This window comes from Pristis pectinata, chromosome 4 (assembly GCF_009764475.1).
Source record: "Pristis pectinata isolate sPriPec2 chromosome 4, sPriPec2.1.pri, whole genome shotgun sequence".
Taxonomy (NCBI): Eukaryota; Metazoa; Chordata; class Chondrichthyes; order Rhinopristiformes; family Pristidae; genus Pristis; species Pristis pectinata.
Window position 1 is genome coordinate 22,901,539 of NC_067408.1, and position 22,754 is coordinate 22,924,292.

The 22,754-nt window shown below is 37.6% G+C and overlaps 1 protein-coding gene across 2 annotated transcripts; it reads right to left on the minus strand.

Annotated features, from left to right (window-relative positions):
* Positions 1–241: 241 nt before the first annotated feature.
* On the minus strand, positions 242–15,941 carry LOC127569849 (interferon regulatory factor 1-like). 2 transcript variants are annotated; one of them, XM_052014826.1, is made up of 10 exons: positions 14,920–15,004; positions 14,336–14,438; positions 13,779–13,878; positions 12,719–12,886; positions 12,588–12,637; positions 12,339–12,471; positions 11,695–11,838; positions 9,568–9,614; positions 7,172–7,346; positions 242–4,100 (listed from the first exon to the last, which is right to left on the minus strand). In XM_052014826.1, exons 2-10 carry the CDS (start codon positions 14,420–14,422, stop codon positions 3,994–3,996), a joined length of 1,011 nt encoding a protein of 336 aa, XP_051870786.1. In that variant the 5' UTR covers positions 14,423–14,438; positions 14,920–15,004; the 3' UTR covers positions 242–3,993. The 2 variants fall into 2 exon arrangements, with proteins under 2 accessions (XP_051870786.1, XP_051870785.1); XM_052014825.1 differs by lacking the exon at positions 14,920–15,004 and adding an exon at positions 15,802–15,941 and having other exon boundaries at positions 243–4,100.
* Between the last annotated feature and the right edge of the window lie 6,813 nt (positions 15,942–22,754).

The following is a 22,754-nucleotide window of genomic DNA, read 5'->3' on the forward strand; positions in this document are numbered from 1 at the left end:
TGGATTTTGAAATAGTACGGTTGAAGCTGGCACATTTAAGGAGCAACCAGGTGCAAAAGAAAAGTAGGTTTAAAAATTCTGGAAGTACAAGTCAAATCACCTGGAGTACATGTTTCATTACAGTTTATTATTAACTTACAGCATTATTTGTTTGATAGTAATGATGTATCTCAATGCAAATCATACTTGAATTAATCCACTGTGTAGATAGAGTACAGTTAAGTGGAGATAATTACATATAAGATTAGTGCACTAATTGCAAATGCTCTGATCACAACATTAAGTATTAATACTTTTTTAAAAAATTTAACTACTATACTTCATAACCACGCTAGTTCCCAAATTTCCATGGTTTAATGTTCATTTCTGAATTTAATTTTGCCATGCAAGCAATAACTGCACTTAGAAACCAGGAAGTTGTAAGTGCAGAACACTCTATAAGCATGTAATAACTTAGGATGTGTTTCAATATAATAATCATGGGAAAAAGAAACAATGAATATGTATTTTTTGATTTTTCTGTGGTAAATTTAGATCTCTGGTATATTTGGGGTGTTAGTTGTATTTGGAGAATACAATGATTCAACTCTTAATACCATTATTATTCTAGGTAAACTTCACATGAGAAGCAGTCACATCAATTGCTCCAATTACTTAGAGCAAGGCATCTTTATGCTTGTAATGAAATCCTTTTGCAATAAAGGCCAATTCAATATTTACCTTCCCAATTGCCTGCTGTACTGGCATGTAAGTTTTCAGTGAGATGTGACCTTGGTCCTTTTGAATATCAACATTTTTAATTCTTTATATTTTAAAAAAATTACACAGTATAGTTGGGACCCAAGCTTTGATTTCTGTGGTACACCACAAGTCACAACCTGTTGACCTGTTTGTCCCTACACTTTGTTTTCTGTTGATAATTCCCAATCCACATTGGTATGTAAACCACAATTTCATGACCTCTAACTTGTGGACCTAACTGTTAGAACCTTATAGAAAGCCTTCAAAAAATCCAAATTCTCCCTTATTTTCATATCTAGATACATCCTCAAAGAACTGCAATGGATTAAACAAACATGACTTTCCCTTCAAAAGTCTATGTTGACCGTCCTCAATCATTTTTGAAGTGTTCTGATATCCCATCCTTCATCATAGATTCCACCATTGTCCTTACTACCAATGTCAACCACGGCTCTTAAAACTTGTGATACAAAGAGTCCACAAATAAACAGGTGGATTGCAGTTTCTAACCAGCTCTCAAATCTTCTAAACTAAAAGCAAAATGGTGCAAATGATAATTTTGTTATTCAAATACAAAATATTGCTGTCCAGAGGTAAGAACACAAATTAGTTCCTATTTCAGGCAGACATGCTACCTCAGAACCGAAATTTTGTGCTACTCCTGGCTCAAAAAGAGGAAAGGTCTTACCTGGAAGGTTTCCTAAACTTTCTGACAGCAAGTAACTCAAATTAAGTTTTAAAACAAAACTTGCACTTGGACCAATTATATTATCAAATGCCAATTAGCAACTTGGGGCAAATGAGTTAGCCACCTATGCATACCTGTTAAACTGAGAAACAGTAGGAAACATTTGTGAATGGTTAACAGTCTATAGCACCCAATTTCACCAGCTGGCTAAAGTTACATTTTCACAAATACTATATTTTTATATGAGATTAAAGCTGCACTTTTATTCCAGTGTTGTCAATAGTGTTTCTCGTACTCCTGTAAAAGTGTAGCAAGGCAACTGATGACATTAAATTATTGCCAGTCATATTAAGAAGTATCTGCCACTCATAGCTCTCTACTCATTCGGTACAATAATGATCTCAGAAAAATGTAACAAAAGTATCTCCTCCTCTGGATTTAAACTTTTCTAATAACAATTTAAAATCTCAATGTGTTTGAAGATGGACTTCTCAGCTAACTAATGAAATATGAAATCATTGTTTGAGATAAAACCATTTGAAGTTCCCCTGGCAAATTCTCCTTCCCGTTACTGACATGAGAGAAGTACATCCCCTGAATATGTACATTTCCTGGATCTCTTTCACACCTACCTAAAGCAGCAGATTAAAGTGAAAATTGAATTTGGTTTATTTGCCATTAATCAAGAATCTTGCTCAGTGATAAAATGAGGAAATTATCATTTATAATCTTTCAAAAGCCAGTGGTAATTCTGAATTGGTATGGTGGAATGGCAGATGGATGAGAGATGGATATGTAAAGTGAAATTCCAAATTATATTTCAGAGACATAAAGAGGGACACTAAAATCAACATTGTCATTTGGAAAGTTATTCCTTCTAATTTATGTGACACACTATGGGTAGCATTGAACAGAAACTGCTTACTTACCCGTAAGGACAAATTTAGTAAGAGAAAAGCCAGTGTATTTATGGGCTTTTGGTAGTACTGATAAAGATCAGGCAAGCAAACACATGATTCAGAAGTGGAAAGTTTAAGTGCAAACCAAATTTCTGTTTTCAACATAATTCCACAGAGAAGTGCAATCTCAGAAATCATCCCTTGTTTTAATAGTGATTACTGCATAATTATCAATAAGAAAAAAACATGCTATTTCCATGTATTCAGTAGTTTCAAATACTAATGTGGATGCATGCCTACTGAAGGAATCAGATTAAGACAATAAGAAATAGTAACTTATGGACAATTTATTTCATTGGAACATTGGATTAAGGGAAGGCCACTTGGCTCCTCATTTAAAAAGTAGCCCATCTGTATCCTAACTTCAGTCACACACATTAGCTCCATATTCAATAATCCCTTGGTTAACAAATATATTTCATTGAAAATGGTAACTCAACTAACTTCTGCTATTTGCGAGAGCTAGCCTAGAGGAATTGTTCCATTTTACGTGAGAAGTGTTTTGTATTTCCCCTTCTGAATGGTCTAGCTCTAATTTTAAAGTTAGATCCTCTAATTATCAAACATAAGAAAAAAAATCTAATTCCTTTCAATATCCGAAAAGTTTCAGATTGTCTTGTATCCTTGTACATTCCAACAATATAAGCTTATTCCCTGTGATCTATAATAAACATGTTTACTTATCAAAAGTGTATTTATTTAATAGACAAAAGCAATTAATAATATACAAATTTCAAAATATTCACAATGAAAATTTTAACAAAATATAATGTAATGCTGTTTATAAACACCCAAAAAATCTTTTTGAAGATATTGATTCAGGGAAAAAGTCTAAAACGACATACTTGGGCATCACCATTTATAATCTGCTAGTAATTTGTGGGGCACCTTCACCTGTATAACATGATTACTACTGTACAAAGCTATTCAGTTCCAGTGTTAGCTAAAACTTTTCTGACAAATAAAACAGTGTTAGCAACTTTGTGTTAAGAAATAACATGTATTTTGGTTTTATTGAATAAACATACTATACTTTATTTGGCCTTTTAGCCTGATTATTTTCTTCACAATTTCAGAAAATTGTAAGATTAAGCATGGAGGAACATTTATGCTAATAGCTATATACAGTAAAACAAGAAAATTAAGTTTAACTTATTTTCCTTCTTTGACAGGAAATACTCCTGATGCTTGTTTGCCAGTAATGTTTCCTGAAATATCTTGTTTTGCAACTTTCTCACAAATCTTTGCATGTTAAAAATGTCCTTGTAATAAGAAAGTTCAAGGTGATGTAACTATGAGTAATTATAAGCATTTGCTTTCACACAGCAGCAAACAGATTTGCCCAGTCATGAAAGAGCAATCTGAATCCCACTGAAATTAGCTTCCACATATAACAGATTGTTCTTTGCATTGCTCGAAGAAACAGTTTATTTATTAATTATTCCACACAAGCTTTCAAAAGTCCATCCGGTATAATTTCTAAAATTAGCAGATGGAAACCCAGTTTTGACTGCTGTATAACAGGAAGTCTGGTAACAAAATGCAAAGATAATGGTCGTAGAGTAATAGTCTATGTACACTGTTCTAGTGCATCACAGTCTTAATTCAAGTGCAGCTGATGAGAGCTCCAGTTGGCCAGTTTGTATGTTCAAGCAAATTCAATAGGTCCATTCCTTGCCTTAAATCTGTCTGAGGCCTGAATGAAAAGTCACCTACAAAGGAAAATTAATAGAGTGTTAGCTTTTCTGACAAATCATGCATTGTATTAACAACTTTGTGTTGGGAGGTAACATCAGTGTTGTTTTTTGCTTGAGAAAATGAATACAAAAATAAATAGCATTGGACAGTGGTGCAATAGTTAGGAGTACTGCTTCGCAGCTCCTGCAAAATAAAAACAGAAAATGGTGGAAGACTCTTTGGGCCTGAAACAATAATTCTGTTTCTCTTTCCACAGATGCTGTCTGAATGTTCCTGACATTTTCTGATTTTATTTCAGACTTTTTTTTTTATTTTTCACAGCTCCAGTGACCTGGATTCAGCTCTGACCTCCGGAGCTGTGTGGAGTTTGCATGTTCTCTCCGTGAATGGATAAATTTCCTCTGGGTGCTATACATTCCTTGCACATTCCAAACATGTGCTGATTGGTAGGTTAATTGGCTATTGTAAATTACTCTTGATTAGGTTGCGTGGTAGGAGAATCAGGAAAGATATGGACAGGAATGTGAGAGAGAATAGATTACAGAGAAGTAAGTGAGTCTGTTAGGAATGCTCTAACACCTGGCTTGGTCCAGTGGCCTGAATAGCCTCTTCTATGTCATGAGGATATAAGTTTAAGCTTCAGTTAGATAGGGAAATGGTGAGGCCACATTGGGAGTACTGTATATGGTATTGGTTTCCTTAAGGATGTAAATGTACTGAAATCACTTCTGAGAAGGTTCACTAAACCAATAGTTGGAATGGGTGAGGTGTCCAATGAGACAATGTTGGACAAGCGAGGCCTGTATCTGCTGGAGGTTAAAAGAATGAGATGGGATTTGATTTAAATATATAAGATCCTAAGGGGTCTTAACAGGATGGATGCAAAGAAGATAGTTCCTCTTTAAGGAGAAGCTAGGACTAAGGGGTCACTGTTTTAAAAACAAAGGGGCTTGTCTATTTAAGACAAAGAAGAGGCAAGTTTTTTTGCTCTCTTCCTCAAAGGGCCATCTTCCTCAAATAGCAAGATCTTTGAATATTTTATGGCAGAGACATGTAGATTCTTTATAAGCAAAGGAGTGAGCAACCAGATCAGCCATGACTTTATTAAATCACAGAGCTGGCTCAAGGGACTGATTAACCTGTTGTACTAATTTATATGTTCACGTTAAACTCAGCATAAGAAGTTCATCATAAATATTCTACAGAATGTCACCTAGACTTATACTGTTATTGAAACATAAGAAATTCTGCATATGCTGGAATCTGGAGCAACATACACAAAGTGCTGATGGAACTCAGCAGGTCAGGCAGTATCTATGGAGGGAAATAAACAGTAGATGTTTTGGGTCAAGACCCTTCATCAGGACTGGAAAAGAAGTGGGCAGAAGCCAGAATAAGGTCAGGGGAGAACAATAACTTGTACTGTTATTGTCAATTCTCTTGCATCCTATGTCTTACAGTTTCTGGAAGCAGAGATTTGCTGTGAGATTCAACCTGCTGTGCCACCTGATATCCCATTGTAGTTTCAAATTGATTGTTGACAATAGGCATAGCCATCAAATCTTCTGGTCCAGGCAGGATTATATAGGCGCTGGGGAATCTTACCCTTTTACTCATGAATGGGGTAGAAATGCCAGCTAAAACATTTTTATCCAAGTAACTTACAGCCAATGAGATTTGAGCATTCTCTTTAAAGAATATTCTTTATGTTGGATTGAACAGTTAAACTGTATAAAATGTTGAATTATCTTTATTGAAGTTTGATCAGCCAAAGCAATAAATCAGTTATACTAGACAAGAAAAGGTTTTCAAAAATATAACTTTTGTGAGGAAATGTGTAGGCAAATGGACTGAAACATTCAGAAAAATACAGTCTTTCAACTTCCTTGTTATTCATGCATGTAAGAAATTGGCATCTGTTTTGATGATGCTACAGAGTTGTGGCAATTGGGAAAGTGCCATAAATTAACATCCATCTGAGCTTGTAATAAGAGAAACATTGCTTTCTTTATGAATGCAGCAAGCTTGAGACAATCACTGGGATAATGAAACTGGTAATGCCAGAGTATCCAAATCAACATAAACTTCTCAAAGACATAGCTGGCATTTCTTTGGCACAGGTGATTTTTGAAATGTAGCCAATTCCAAAAGCTTTCAATTAAACATTAATTAATGAATAATGGTTATTTACCAAGGACCAACAATTTGATGTACATCTCCTGACAGGTGCTAGGAACTTGTAAACCCCACCAGCTGCAGGTGGAGGGCCAGGGGGTAGAAACTGACAAAAACTGCAAACCCCACAGCAATTCACCACACATGTGGATGCCACACATGTTACAGTGAGGAACAGCAGAGGTATCAGTCCCCTGTTCTCAAGGGATGAGAAGCCTGATTCTAATGCTTAAATCTGACAGTGCAATTAAATTTAATGCTATCCAGAAAAAAATTCCAGCGTTTGGGAAACTCAACAGGAAAATGGAGCTGAGTCAGAAGCTGCTGAATCAAGTAGATAAATAGTTTGGAGCATTCCTTTTGGAGCAGGAGGATTGGGAATACACATCATAGTCCCTTAAACAAATCTTCTGTGATTAACTAAATCCTGAACCCACCCACCTGTTCACCCCATCCAACAAACTTTTCTGGTTGCCAAGGTCGGGCTGCAGCCATTTATCACTGGCTTTGCTTCCCAATACTGTATATAGCCTGCTGGTTACTGTGGTAATTAGATGGAAAATTGAGTTTAAAGAAAGATGATAATGAGGTCCAGCCCTTAAATTCATCTGGAGCTACGCAATTCCTCTCAGCCAATGACTCTGCTGCTAATATGCTAATATTTGGCTCAAGAGTTGTCCTAAACAAAATAATGACCTTGCACCTTATTGCACTGCACTTCCTCTGTAGCTGTGACACTCTGTACTGTTATTGTTTTTAACTGTACTACATCAATGCACTGTGTAATGAATTGACCTGTACGATCAGTACACAAGACAAGTTTTTCACTGTACCTCAGTACAAGTGACAATAATAAACCAACACCAATACACTGTAAAATCAGGAAATTAAAAATGTTACCGGTTTTTACCTATTGTTTCTGACCAATTGGCATCTTGAAAAATTGTATTTGAGGTTGTGTCTTGCTCATTCGGCCTGATGTCAGATCCAACAGAACTTAATGGAATGGTTCCCATTACGTTGCTGAAGTAACCCCTTCCTTCAATGGTATTATGCTCCCATGAACTGACTTCCTGCATTAATTCCTATGAATTTTTAAAAGAAAGATTAGCATTAAAATAAAGCAACACCATTTCAAGATTCTACTCATATTATTTCATTCTCAGATGTGCACTAGAATTAGCATCATTTACTATGAACTCGGTTTCTGAGATTTCTTTTGAGATCTCTGAGATTTATTTTTTTTAGTCTTAAGGATAAGAGTAAATTGTTAATCAGAGCAGAAATAAAGGCCTACATTCTATATTGACCCATGACTTAGGGTACTTGACATTTGCGTAGAAATTGATAAATAAATGCCTTAATCACATTTTTTTTGCTTTAGTAGATTTATAGTAACCACTGCTAAAAATGAAGCAAATAAACCCAAAACTTTTATGACTGACAGAAAAGATATAAGGACATGTTAATTCAAAACTTAGTGTGGGTGTTGTGGATCAATAGCACTAATCTTGCCCAAGTATGATGAGTGATAGCACATTTGGCAGAAAAGTGTGGGCAGCATTGACACCTTATTTATAGCTAAAGATTCCAAAGTTAATATAACACCCAGTTTCACCTTAATTCAGTTGCCTTTTAAGTATTGTGAATGAAAGAGACACTGAGGCACAACACTTCAAACAGCTTCAAACTCCTTCCACCAGCCAACAGTGACATGTGTCTCTAAAGAGCTAGGATGCTTCAGTAAAACAATTTATTTTCGGGATGGCAGTGTTTAACTAAGTGTGCGATAAGCATTCACCCTGCAGGCAAAGGAGATGACACTTGAGTAAAGACCATTGTCCAGGGTATGGAGTGGCTCAGGGATTGGTCCTGGAGCCCTAGCTGCTCACAATAAATACCAATGATTTGGCTGGGGAAATCACTGTAATAATTCCAAGTTTCCTGATGAAATAAAGCTGGTTGATAGTGTGGGTTATGAGGAGAATCACAAGAGCATCAGGTGATACAGAGAGGGTAAGTGAATAGGCAAGGATACAGCAGATGAAACATAATGTGACAAAACGTAAAGTTATTTACTTTAGTATAAAGCAAAAGGAAGGAGAAATATTTTAAATTTTGCAAAATTGGAAGAGGTTGGTGTTCGGAGGGATCTGGATGTCCTTGTACACGAATCACTGAAAGATAATTTGCAGATATAGCAAACAATTGGGAAGGAAAATTGCATGTTGAGCTTTACTGTAAGAGGATTTGAATGCAAGACTAAAGATGTTCGATGAAAAAATATTGGGCCTTTGCAAGAACACCCCTGAAATATTGTGCAACATCTGGCCTCCCTACCTAATGGAAGATATAATTGCAACAGGGGAAACAAAGGCTCACCAGATAGATTTTTCAGACATGGAGGAGGGGTGCTCTTTGAGGAAAGATTAAACAAACTGGACCTATATTCTCACTGCTTGATGGATGGATGATGCTTTCCCTTGTTACAGTCTCAAAATAGATAATCAGCAATTCAGGACTGAGATTTGAAGATATTGCTTCATCTGGGGTTGATGAATCTTTGGAATTCTCTACCTGTGGAGTCTCAGCCATTCTAGAAAGAGATCAGTAGGTTTTTGAATATTAAGGGAATCAAAGATTTTTCTTGCAGAAGTATTATTAAATGGCAGGACAGGTACAAGAAGGTGAATAGCCTACTCCTTATTTCTTTCTTAGTTTTTATGTTTGACCCTCCTGAGTTATATATATGTTCCAACCTCCCGTGAATTCCCAATCACAACCCAGTTGTTCTGGAGAGACTAAGATAAGAATTGAGAGGCTTTACAGTTTCTGCCACATTACTCCTAACTGCTTTATTGCTGCAATATCAGAGGATAGGCAAAATGGTTGTCCAATCAGTCCTTAGCAAAGAGCATTGTAATCCAACATGTCTGAGTACTAGAAGACAAGAACAGATATATCCTTGTTCAACCAGTAAAAGGAAGGAGCAACAAACAATTGCTGGGAGAACTCAGCGGGTCAAACAGCATCTGTGGGAGGAAAAGAATTGACAACATTCTAAGTTGAAATCCTGCATCAAGACTCAGTTCTGAGTTCATCCAGCAGATTGTTTGTTGTTCCAGATCCTAGCATCTGCAGTCTCTTGTGGCTCCCAGTAAAAGAAAGGGATCCATTCAGTAATGCTGATACAGTTGAGTTTTAAATCAACTGTTAATTTAGTGGTCACAGAAAGATCAAGTCAAATGGAGCCTGCCTTGTGCACAGTACAAAAATCTCTCAATAAAAACAACTGCACACACTCACCGCTGTACCTTCATCTCCAGACAGGAAGCTGTCAGGTGAACTAGTTGCTGCGAAGAACAAAACAGCACAACTCAATACAAACCAATGGATTCAGCAGACACTCAAGTAACATAACAAGGAGTTTTTGACTCAGCTGACCAGACCATCTATATCTTCCCGCATGGTTAACCACATGGGCAATGTTTGTATCATCTCTAAACTTCTTTATCACACCTTTACATTTGATGTCTGAATCAGTAATATTTACAAAAAAACAAGAGACTGAATCCTGTGTATTCCCAATGGTAAGAACATTTTTATCACAAAAATAATCCATTAGCCTGTCACCCAATATTTCACATTCTTTCTACATAACTATAACATCAGCATTGTCCCACTTTATTGTCTAGATAGCCACAAAAATTTCATTAAGAATCTTATTCATGTCATCCATCCACAAACGTAGATTGCCTTCTTGATCCCTAATAAGTACTACTTTCTTTATGTGCTGATAAAATATCTTGGGAATTTTCTTTGATAACTTTGAAATTTATCAAAATGTGGTGGGGCTATATTGTTGGAAGAGGGTATGAATTACATCACTGTTAAAATATTTCCAGAGCCATTACAAAAAGCTAAGCCTTACTAATCAGATTACTCATATACTTATACAAACTCTGATGATAAATTTTGCACTCTCCTGATATTATGTGAAACTAAATCTAAAAAAAGGCATTTTATTACACTAAATCTGCTTTCTATTATTTATAAATAATCTATAAATGACAGATTTTATAGGATTAAAAAGCATTTAAAAGTTGATTCTGAGATTTCACTTTGCATTTTTTGTTCTTCAACAATAGTTTTGCTTCAAGTTGAATATATCTGCCAACTTGAGGAGATGAAGTTAAATACTTTCTTGCTATATTTGTTATTGTTATCAGAAATATTATCAGTCTTAAATAGAAGGTGTTAGTTTTCACTCAGTGGAAGCTCAAATGAGTGATTCAGCACCCAAGGGACTTCAATAAGTAATTCAGTGGATTATTGTGGATCACTACACAGTCATATATGGCAGATTTCTGGAAACCCAAGTCTCTATCTGCTCTACTAGGTAGACATAATATATCCTATGGAACTGTCGACATAGTTCCCTGACCAACAATTTTCCTAAACAGACTCCTTATTCGTGTTACATTATTGTTGATTTTAAAATTGCTTGTTCTCTTTCCTCACACTGAAACAGTCTCCACAGTAAAACAGGTACTTCATTGACAGTATGCTCTTGGATGTTCTGAGCTGTTGTACAAATCTTTTGTTTACAGGTCAATGGACTACAAAAGGAAAGACCTACTTATATGGATGGCTATACAGGTGGTCAGAACCCTGTATCATGAGGTTACAAAACACTGCATTTATATGACCACGCCCGCAAGCTAATTTTATAATCTTTATCAGTTTATCTGAGTCATGATATATGGCAACCAGAATGTAAACAAGGGAAGAAGGTCTACGTGAGTGAGACAGAAGCTCCATTTATTACAGTACTGCTATTCCAGATGGTTAAATCCCATCCTCCAACAGCAAACATTCCCGGCAGCAGAATTGCAGGCATCACGGTGTGTCATTTAGCCACCATTTAATTTTACGCATGATGCCTTGCAAAAATCTCAGACCACTGAGCAGATTTAGGTATGAATTAGAGAAAAAATATTCATCTTTGTAGACATGAAACTCTGCCCCTTAATTTAAACAAATAACTAAATCTGGTTTTAGGATACAAGGCCTCTTTAATTATTGCCTTTTCAATGAGTATGATGGATTTACTTTGGTTGAAGGCTGAGAAAATCTAGCAAGTGTCCTGGCTAATCTGACACATAATCATGAAAAAAGAAAGCATCATGAAATCTATCTTTTTGGCACAGGAGGTGAAAACATAGCTTTTGGATTGTAACTTAAGAGGTTCACCGCAAACTCTTAGGTACTGAGGTCTGAAATCTCCATCATTTTTCATAGAAAATATGAGAATTCCAATCTACAGTAAAATCAAGATGTGAACAAGTACTTGATAATCCTCTCTACTTTTCTCTAAACAGATGAAAATAAGTACAAGCTCAAACGGACTGGATTTGAACACTATATACTCACTTGAAGGGGAGGGCAATGGAGAGATCTGAAATTGGTACATTTCACTTGTGCTGGCAACCTGATTTTCACATTCCTCTCCTATGCCACTTGAACACCATTCAGTTAGATGATGTAGTGCTGCAAGGGATTCTGATGAAGAAAATTCTTTATCACAATGGAAAGGAAAAAAGGTTCAGTATAATGTAGTGTTTAGTATGTTCACGAGCATATTATCAAAACTCATTGTCACAGATCACTTATCTATACCCACTATATTGTTAAGGTATTGAGTTTTAGTATTGCCATAAAGTACAACATAACAAATTTTCTAAGTAATTTTTTATGCTGTTCTGGTAAATTCAATGTATTATCTGACAACTGGCTGCAATTATTCGGCATTGATATCCTCAACATTCCCCAACAATATACCCCAAGAAAATACAACATAATAGTCTGCCACTGTTCTATCTTTCCTTATACTGGAAAAACTGCAATTGGAGGGAAATTACCCGAGAAACTAAGCACCTCAGGGGTGAAACATTTAAAAAAAAACTCATAGTTTATTTTTAATGGTCATTGTAAAAGCCTATTAACAACAAAAATAATGCTACTTTTTAGTGTTTTACAAAACTATGCAATGAAACAATTTTCTCCAGTGTTCTCACCTTCTATCGACACTGTGCTGTCAACCACCATTTCCTGTGGAGTATATTGTTCTGGTGCAGTGTATGTGGTGTGATCAGTTGGTAATGTCATTGCAACAGGTTCTGTCACTTCTTCCTTGACCTTTGACTTTGTCTGCAATAAAGTGATAAAGAATTTTTTCTTAAATAAGAATAATGGTAAAATGTTTTATATAACTTAAAAGATGCTGAATGAAATAATTTGTACACTGAAATAATCTGTGTGCTTACTCTTTTCTTATTCTTGCTTTTTACTTCTTTGGACAACCGATTCCTCTTTTCTGTGGAAAAACAAAGTAAAGAATATATACCTCTGTTTGACTATCAAAATATAATGAAAAGCAAGCTTAATTTTCAAGTACCTTTTTGTTTTGATACAAGTAGCATTCTGTACACTCGAATAGCACTGGAGCCTTTGTTAATACTTTTATCCTTCACCTCTTCTATATCAGGCAAAGAGTTCATAGCACAACGGAAATTGGCTTTCCATGTTTTGGGTTCTGGTTTGTCTATTCCCTGCCTGAACCTCCCTACAAAAAAAAGGAAGAGTTTAGACAACTGTTGTACATGGACATTTGAGTTAGGTTTACAAAGTTGTTCATTTGACAGTGAAATGCATGTAACATCATTAACCACAAGAATGCAGGATGAACATTATTCTTATTCTGAAGTCCTGACCTTGAATTTTCTTTGGAAGAGCCATTCCTGTGATTTTTCATTCATAATACATTTTGTTTTTAGTATATAGAAAAGGGAATTTATGCTATTCTACTGTTAAAGTTAATACAGTAGGTGAAAGAATCTCAAATTATTACCACATATTATGGGATCTGCTTTGCAAATTTGAAACCAAATGCAGTCAGTGTGATGAGCAAGCAGACCATGTGACTAAACTCTGATATCAGATTGCATAAGATATAGATACAACCTTCTGGTTTGGGGTTCATTTTGGCCAAACGTAATGATTGTCAGTTGTTTTATCAATGTTTTGTGTGGTCATCATCTTGGGATACTTATGGGTGCTTTCATCAGGACTGACTTGCAGACAGGGCAACATTGTCATGGAAAACAAATAAAACTGTAGATGCTGGAATCTGAAACAAAACAGAAGTGGTGGTAGAACTCAGCCAGCAGAGCTGCATCTGTAGAAAGAAAATCAAGTAAATGACTCAGGTCAAAGACCCTTCATGGACAGATCTGATGAAGGATCTTCAACCTCAAATATTAACTGGTTTCTCTTTCCACAGATGCTGCTTGACTGGCTGATCTCTTCCAACATTTCTGTTTTTGCAACATTATCATATCAGGTTATTTTCACATAGCATTTTGATGGTTCAGAAACTGTTATAAGTATTTACTAGAATGCATTTATTTGCATCATGTAAAGTACAGTATTGTAAAGACGAGAATAATGTTTTCTACCTGTATGTACAGCCCAGTTTCTGAAAAGACAGGCATCTGTTTCCAGGTTCCATCCATGTCGGGCAGCATGTTTCCATGGAATTTGGAATATCCGCCTGTCCTGCATTTTCAAGGAATACATGTAAAGTTGACTTGATCACATTAAAAATAGCATATAAATTAAGGACAGCACTCCAGTAATCCAACAGTAATTGTGCTGCTTTCACACATCAGGTAATTGTAACAATATTTGTACAGTAACCAAATTCTAAGAGTGAGTACACCCAATAGTGAAGATTTAAAAATTACATCAAGCACAGTCTTCATTGTGTCCCATTGTTTAAATGCACTAGGTGACTTGAAGTGCTTTGGTCACCTGAACTATTTGGCTTGTGGAGAAGTAATGACAAAGCAACAAAGTTCCTTTATCATCTTCCACTCATAAAAGGCAAACAAAGCAATATAATCTTTGGGAGTGCTTCAATGTGAGGCAGCCACATGTCTATGAAAATTTTAGAAGTAATATTGTAAACTTCATCTCATAGTGTATTGCATTCAATAATACAATATCCATTTACCTTATTTATCCAACGCAACCCTGGAATCTTGTTAGAATCTATCTGTAATTCCAACCAAGGTCTCATACGCATTCTTGCCACTGGCATTATTTCGAGAGATCTCCTGGGGAAAAGAAGCAAAATGTTGTTATTTGCAATGTATTCGGTATTTTGGCTTAAAGCTCCACACACATTTTCATTGGCCCATGCATTCCAAGGAAGTCATCATGAGTCAGTTAAGACTAATGGTCAGTCTCACCCAACAGAAGAAAATTCAGCCACATTTGTTGTTCACTGCCACCCCGGACTCTCTCTTGGAAACACCCAACATGTTTGGAGGTTGCTAGCGAGGTGGTGGGGGGGGGGGGGGGGGGGGTGGTTTGCTGGCTGTCATCCATTTATCGTCAAAATCAACAACACAAACTCTCTTGTAAACTGACATCCTTTAATTGTGGCCCAGAAACCGACAACTGCTATGAAACATACTTCAGCGCGAGCTGCTCCCTTCATGAACTTAGGGCACTCTCTATGCGAATTAGATCTACACAGAATGTGTTGTTAAGGCGCACCCTGTTGTATTTACGTATATAAGAAATGTTTGTCACCATTATTTAGTTGTTTCGTTCTGCGATGGTTCATTATAGTAAAATTGAACTCAAATATTTGAAAAGTTAATGGAATTAGTACACAGTATGCTATAACAGTGCCAATTAAAGCCTCAAAGAAGAGTACAAGCAATGTAAACCGACAGGGTACGGAAAGGGTGGTGCTTCCTGAGATGATTAGTATCGCGTTTCGCAGCGTAACCTCTATGGGAGACGTGGTGCTTGGGCTGTTTGGCCCCTCGTCTCAGTGACAGGACACTGCTCGCCAAGGTCCAGTTTTATCCTAAACCTACTAATTATCCGAATCTATTGTCAAACGCAAAATATTACATTTTTTTAAAAACTCTTCACTCAGTCTCACGATTTTGTTTGGCTCGCGGTTGCATGTAAACTGCAAAGGTGCGAGCATTAGACAGCAGCGTCTTCCGTGCATGCACATCTAGTTGACAATTACTATTATTTAGGGAAAAAAAGGCTAATCGAGACTATTGTGTAATTGCAGACTTTAGAAACATCGATCAGTTCCGACATTTATTATTTCTTCACTACTTCCGTGTGTGTTATGTTATAATACGCGAAAGAATCCTAGTGGACATAAGTTAAATTACAATCATAATTATTACAGTTTCTGCTGTCTTAATATAATGCAAGGAACTAAATAGTATAGATCGTCATGCAGCAAAGACTACCTCCAAATAAATTGCACTTGACATAGTGCAGTTATGATTTGCATCTAACCCTTCTGTTTTCATTAAATTGCATCAATGCTTTTGACATTTGAAGCAATTGCAAGTTTATAACTAAAAGACAACTGATATGTTAGCAAGTCAACATTAAACGATTTCGCGTAACATCGTATGCAATCAAACAAAGCGCAACTACCTGCAGTAAAAGGTGTGTGAAAATACTTGATTGGAGACCCGTCGAGCGAGATCACTCCAGTCGATCTGTGCTTCTCAGGAGCTCGATCGCTATATTAAAAATCAAAACGCGGGAATTCCCACCAACTCTCATGATAGACTCAGTGAACCAATAAGAGCTCTTGGCAACCGTCCTAAATTACTTAAGGCTGATACCATTGGTAAGGCTAGTCCTCTCATCATTTCGGGGAAATCATGCTGTTTATGTTGCTTCGCTTCGAATGGGGGAAGTACGCCACCACGCAAGGCAATTTGAATAAACAAGTATTAAAATAAGACATTGTTGTGAGAAAAAGCATATCATTTTTATGACATTTCAGATTTGTTTCTATTTTTCTGCAATTTACGTATTTTCCAATTTACTTGTTCATGTTTCAGTATTTACAATTCTGTGTATACATTTGTTTGCTATGACGATAAAGTCAAATGGCATATTATAAAATATAATGATTGAAAAATATATCCTTAGACATTTTAGATATGTATGCCTATAAAATGGATTTGAGGTGTGCTAAAACATGGCTGTGTTTAGTGCTAATGCCAACTCAGATGCACCATAAAAAGTTACAAAATTGGTCAATGTCAAGTTTGAAATGGCATTTGGATGCTTTACACCCAGAAATTACCGCTAAACTGAAACTTTATTGATTCCCGACAAGCCTTCACCCAGTTTCGTGCATCCCTGACAATTCATTGGGAAGCAACCAGGGAAAGGTGTCAGCCCTTAGATGTACAATCCTCTCAACAGCAACACACAATATGGCTGCCATGGAAGAGACGGAGATTGCAGGGGAGGGGTGGAATTCTCCCCCATCCCAGTCAAAGACACACGCCAGTAGGAAGGCCCAATGTGTCAGGGAGGCCGTGAGACCTGCAGGACATCAATAAGAGCCTAGTAGTAAGTGACTAAAGTGACAATCCTCCCACAATGGAGAGATAGAGAAAGAAGTTCATGATTCCACAAGATCGGTCAAGCTGATATATACCCTATTGTTTACACCTGTAGAGTGGAGATCCTCAAATAAATTATACTTTATGAAGAAGTCTCAGTTCTTTAAGCAAGGTGCTTAAGGAAATATGAAAATATTGCAGGTAGCCATTAAAGTAATTAGAAAATGCATTCATTCATTCATGAAGGCAGGATATGAGGGGATTCTGTGTGTTATTAGGTTTCTCTCAGCTGATAATTGGTGTGGTATGTTGATGTTAATGATTGTAGTGTGGAGAGGATCACTATTTTTGCATTGAGAATTTTGTTTTGGAAAATTGCCTCTCTGTCAGTGAGGCCCTTATATCCCATACACACAAAGCATCCCTCTCCATTCATCTGGGAGATAATGCTGCAAGTGTTGAGCAAAGACATTCCCCAGTGGCCTTCATTTTCCTCCTGCTTCCCTTACTCCTGAAGCTCTCTAGGCTCCACTTCATGGAGCTCAGACTCCAGTCCTGCATGCTTCCCTTCCTCAGGCAGCAGATAGAGTCATAGAGTCATACAGTGCAGAAACAGGCCCATCAGCTGACTACATACATACAGTCCTTTTTGCCCATCTAAACGAATCCTATTTGCTTGCATTAGGACTGTATCCTTCTGTGTTTTGCCCACTGTAGTTGGTTAGTTTGTACAGCCTCCAGCCGATAACAATGAAGCCTCCACATCGTCTTGGTATGCACAGGATGATGCAGGGAGAACACTTCACATTCTGCATACCCACGGCACTTTCCCAGTGGTTGTGTGGCTCTCTTATCTATGTTTAGCTGCTGTTGTTGGACAGTGCACTGGTGTGAGGAACTAGGGAAATAGGGAGTAGCCCCCAGTCCCAACTTCCATCCCTGCCAGATGTTACTAACGGCTGAAAGTGCCCCGTGGTCAGTCTCCCTCAGGATGAAAGTGCCATCTGTACCTCTCAGAAATGTAGCATTCACCTTAACAAACTTCTTCTCATGATCCATAACCTGCACATTGCGGGTGAAGAAATCAAAGTCCTTGGTATTATACCAGCAGTTTTTCACCGGAATTAAGCTCAATGAAATTATTCCCTCAAGAGTAAAGAGCTTTGATGGTCTCTTCAACACAGCAGTAAACAGCAAATTGGTAGAATTGGCAGGGGTCTGCTGCAGCAGCTTAGAAAGGTCCTATGCAAGGAAATTGAAAGTCAACATTACAATGATACCCACAGAGAAAGCCGTCTAAGCTCGTGACTGTTGCTGAAGTTCTTCCCACAGATTATTGCATGTCAGTGACTGCAGCCTCAGAAAAACTGACGAAGCAAATACATTGCTCAATAGGAAGATTTGGAAAAGATGCTCTGTGGGAATAGGCTCTTCACAGATGGGTATTACTATGCCTCCTGCCCTGAGGTCCCCAACCTACCCAGAGTGGCCAAGGATAGCCATAACAATTCCTATTAATAATGGACATTACACATCATTCAGTATGCACTTGACAGAACGAAAAAAGCAGCTTTGTTAACATGAATAATGCATCGAAATGCCCAGTCCAACTTATTGTCACTGCAGTTTCACCTGGAAATGATTTCTTGGAAAGATTCTTGAAGAAATAAGTAAGGACTGAATATTCTACAGCTGTATTTACTTAATGCTCAGGTCTAAATTTAATTAGGTAGGGCGAGAACTGCACGTAGCCATTGGTTATGTTGCAATCAGCATGCAATATTTGTGCTACATTCCAATTATTATAATTCAGGTATGCATGTGACACAACCCATTGGCTACACCTGTTTGGATTGATACCACATACCTCTAATCCTTCTTAAAGGATGACAGTGTCTTTTAAGGTGAACAATGTCTGTCACTCTAACAGCCTCACCACTCACAATACCATCTTCCCTTGGATCCCTTCACTCAATGCAACAAACTTACCTCACTGTGCTGGGTGACTTTGTACATTGTTCTATTTTTTTATTATTACTTTTATGTCATCCCACACATTAAGCAATTAAAAATGGCCCTACCAGCCTTTCCTATCTCTCACGTTATATTAATAGTAGTTCTAAAAAATGTAGATGCCCCCTTCAAATGGAGGTAAAGAAAGCTAACTTATCAGAATTTGCAGTTAAGGTCAATCTCACTCTTGCAAATACTGGCAGTTCAAGCACTGAAAATACTTTGGTTAAGAAACCATCTTCACATGATGAAACTTCACCACAAGTGTAGGGGAGTTAGGGCAAGGAGACAGAACACCATATGTGCAAGCACATCAAAGGAAAAGACTTTGATGCAGAGAATTCTGGTGCTAATTTTGAGTGTTCTTTCCAAAGAATTCTGAAAGCTGCTGGGTGCTGTGGGCAGCCTGTCATTGAGCTGCAATGCCATGTGGCAGAGTATGAGGAAGACTTACTCCACCATGTGTCAAGGTTTGCACAAAGCATGAAAGTCATCCTGTCGAACATGGACTAGGTGATCAGTTGCATCAACACGATAGTGTCCCCACCATCGCAAAGCCTATTCTGATAGCTCTCACAGCTAACACAGAAGCTCTGATGGTTGCTATTTTGATATGGAGGTCACTGCTGTTAGGGTTTTCCTCAACATTATGTCTGCCCAAGAATGTAAGAAATTGCAGAGAGCTGTGAATGCACCTAGTCCATCACACAGACCAGCCTCCCTTCTTTTGACTCCATCTACATTTCCTGCTGCCTCGAGAAAGCACCAACATAATCAAGGACCCTTCCCACCCCAGTCATTCTCTCTTCTCCCCTCTCCCGTCAGGCAGAAGATGCAAAAGCTTGAAAGCACCTACCACCAGACTCAAGGACAGCTTCTATCCCACTGTCATCAGACTCCTGAAAGGACCTAAATACGCTAAAGATGAATTTTTGATCTCCCAGTCTACAAACTTTTTCTCAGTACGCAAGACAATAATAACCAACATCAATACCAATAGTCCTGCAACCTTCTTACAAAAAGCTACTTTTGTGTGAGGTAAGTCCCAGGGAGTGCAACTGACACAAAGCCAAATGCACCTTAGCCTCTCTACTCCATAACAGCTACCAGTTTGCCATTGTCCTTGTTAGTGCCACATAGCCAGCTGGGTCAGGCAGCTCCAACCCATGACTGAGAGGTCACGTCTTTCTGCTGCTGGCTCCCCACGATCCATAGCTACTTTACGTTTCAACCAAGGTAACAGAATGTTCACAGAAAGGCAAGAGGCCATTCAGACCATTGAGTCAATACTACTTCTAAGCAAAAGCAATTTGGCTACTCCCACCCTCCTGCCCTCTCCTCATAATACTGCAAATTATTTTCTTTCAGATCCCTATCCAGTTAACTTTTGAAGGAACCTTCCTCCACCACTATCCTTGGCAATGCACTCCAGACTCTAAACACTTGCTATGTAAAATAAAATTCTCATGTCACTTCTAATTTTATTGTCAATTACCTTCATTCTATGCCTCGATTCTTGATCCCACCTGCCAATGACAACAGTTTCTCTCCATCTGTCTATACCCTTTTGAAATATCCTTGTCAGACATCCTCAAAACTTCCCTGTTCCAAGAAGAACAATCCCAACTTCTCCAGTTTATCCATGTAACTAAAGTCCTTCATCCCCGGAGTTACTTTGGTAAATCTCTTCTGCACCAAAGCCTTTAGTTATGGCAAAGTAAATGTTTTATAGAGGGTTATCATGACTACTTTTGTTCTCTGTGCTTTTATTTCTAAGGCCCAATATCCCATATGACTTTTTAATGTTCTTCTCAACTTACCGTGACCTGCCACTTTCAATAGCTTGTGCACATACACCCCAAGATCTCTCTGTTCTTGCATCATTTTCTAGAATTGTGCCCTTTAGTTTATATTCTGTTCTTATTCTTCCAACCAAAATATAACAATTCACGTTTCTCGGCCTTAATTTCAGCTGCCACCAACCACCCATTCAATCAGGGTAAAAATGGATGATCCCTTGTTATAAAACCATGCCCACCAGTTCTAGATACCCCACAACGGGAAATGTCCTCTCAGAACCCATCGTGTCATTCCCCCTCAGAATCTTATACGAGAATCTTAAGATCACCTCTCATTCTTCTATATTCCAATAAGAATAGGACCAGCCTGTTCAATCTCTCTTAAAATGTCAACCCTTTCATCCCAGGAATCAAATTTGTGAACTTTCACTGCACTGCCTTGAGTGAAAATATATCATCCCTTAAATATAAAGACAAAAGCAGTACTGCAGGTGCCATCTCACCAGACCGTACAAAGTTGCAGTAAAACTTCCCTATTTTTACATTCCATACCCTTTGTGATAAGGCCAACATTCCATTAGCCTTCCCAATTACCCGCCGCGTGTACATATAAATGTATCCCATATTTATATAAGAGGATCTCCAGATCATCTTGCACCACATTTTGTAGTCTCACTGTATTTAAATAATATTCTGTTCATCCATTCTTCCTTTGAAAGTGGATAACCTCACATTTTCTGACATCATACTCCACCTGCCAACTTCTTACCACTCACTTAACCTATCAATATCACTTTGCAGACTTTCCATGTCCTACACACAACTTGATAATGCACCTATCGTTGTATTGGTACTTTCAATAAAGTCATCGATGTATATTATGCATAGTTTGGGCCCCAGCACTGATCCCCACTAGCTACAGATTGCCAATCCAAAAGTTAACCATTTATCCTGACCCTCTGTTTTCTGTTAGTTAGCCATTACCAACCCTATGCACTCCAGTACAGTTACATTTTATGTCGGACCTTATTGAATGCCTTTTGGAAATCCAGATAAATTAAATCTACCGGTCCCCTTTATCGAGCCTGTCTGTTACATCCTCAAAGAACTCTCACAAATGTGTCAAAATGATTTCTCTCTCTTTAAACCACATTGTCGCTGTTTGATTGTGTAATGATTTTCTCAGTGTCTTGCTACTGTATCCTCAAAAATGGATTCCAGTATCGTCCCAATAATAGAAATTAGGGTAACTGGCCTGTAGCTTCCATTGCATCCACTGGCTCTACAGACATTTCCTTGAAGACACTAGGACGCAGACTCTAAGTACCAGGGAACTGTCAGTCCCATTGTTTTACCTTGTATTGCTTTTTTCTAGTGATTGAGATTGCTTTAAGTTTCTTCCTTCTTGCAGCCCCTTGATTATCTATTACTACTGTTGTTCTTTTCCTGCCTTCTACTATGAACACTGATCCAAAGGAAATATTGAAAATCTCCGATCGTTCTGTTTCCCATTATTAAATCCTCAACCACATCCATTAAAGGACTTAGATTTATTTTCCATTTAATACACCATTATTCTGTTGTTAAAATTCAGGTTTATATAAGTAAAATAGCAGAATTAATTCTGTGAGAGGATAAGGTATAATTGCTTTACATACTTGACATTAATTTCATATTGATTGCTCTACAGGTCGGGTTATTTTACTTTTTTTTAAAATGTGAGACATTCGGTCAATGAGAAGGTACAGGTATTTCTTATCACTCACTCAGCTCTATAGATATGACCCTAACTTGGTATAAGCCCAAATCAAGTTAGATGCCATCTTTTAAACATTACAGATAAGTTGCATTTATTTCACTCATGCACAGTATCTACATAAATTTCCCCACTCCACCCCCAAATAATGGAACAAAAATAGCATTATTATAAAAGCCCCTCCTGCTCCCTCTTAGGGAAATAAAAAGCTTACCAGCCTTATCCTCTTTAGCTTCCCAGAAGATTCCAAATCTAATTAGCCCGATGGGAAAATATCATAGTCAGGCCTCAGTTAAAATCATTGCCAGAGCCAAATGAAAATGCTGGATCCTGATCTGCATATTTAAAGAAGAACCTAGTGGGGTTTGGGCTTTCTGTCTGTTAATAGGTCTAAGTAAATATTGAGTTCAGCTGGACCTGGGCAGTTTTCCAACTGATAATAACCCATGACTTTTA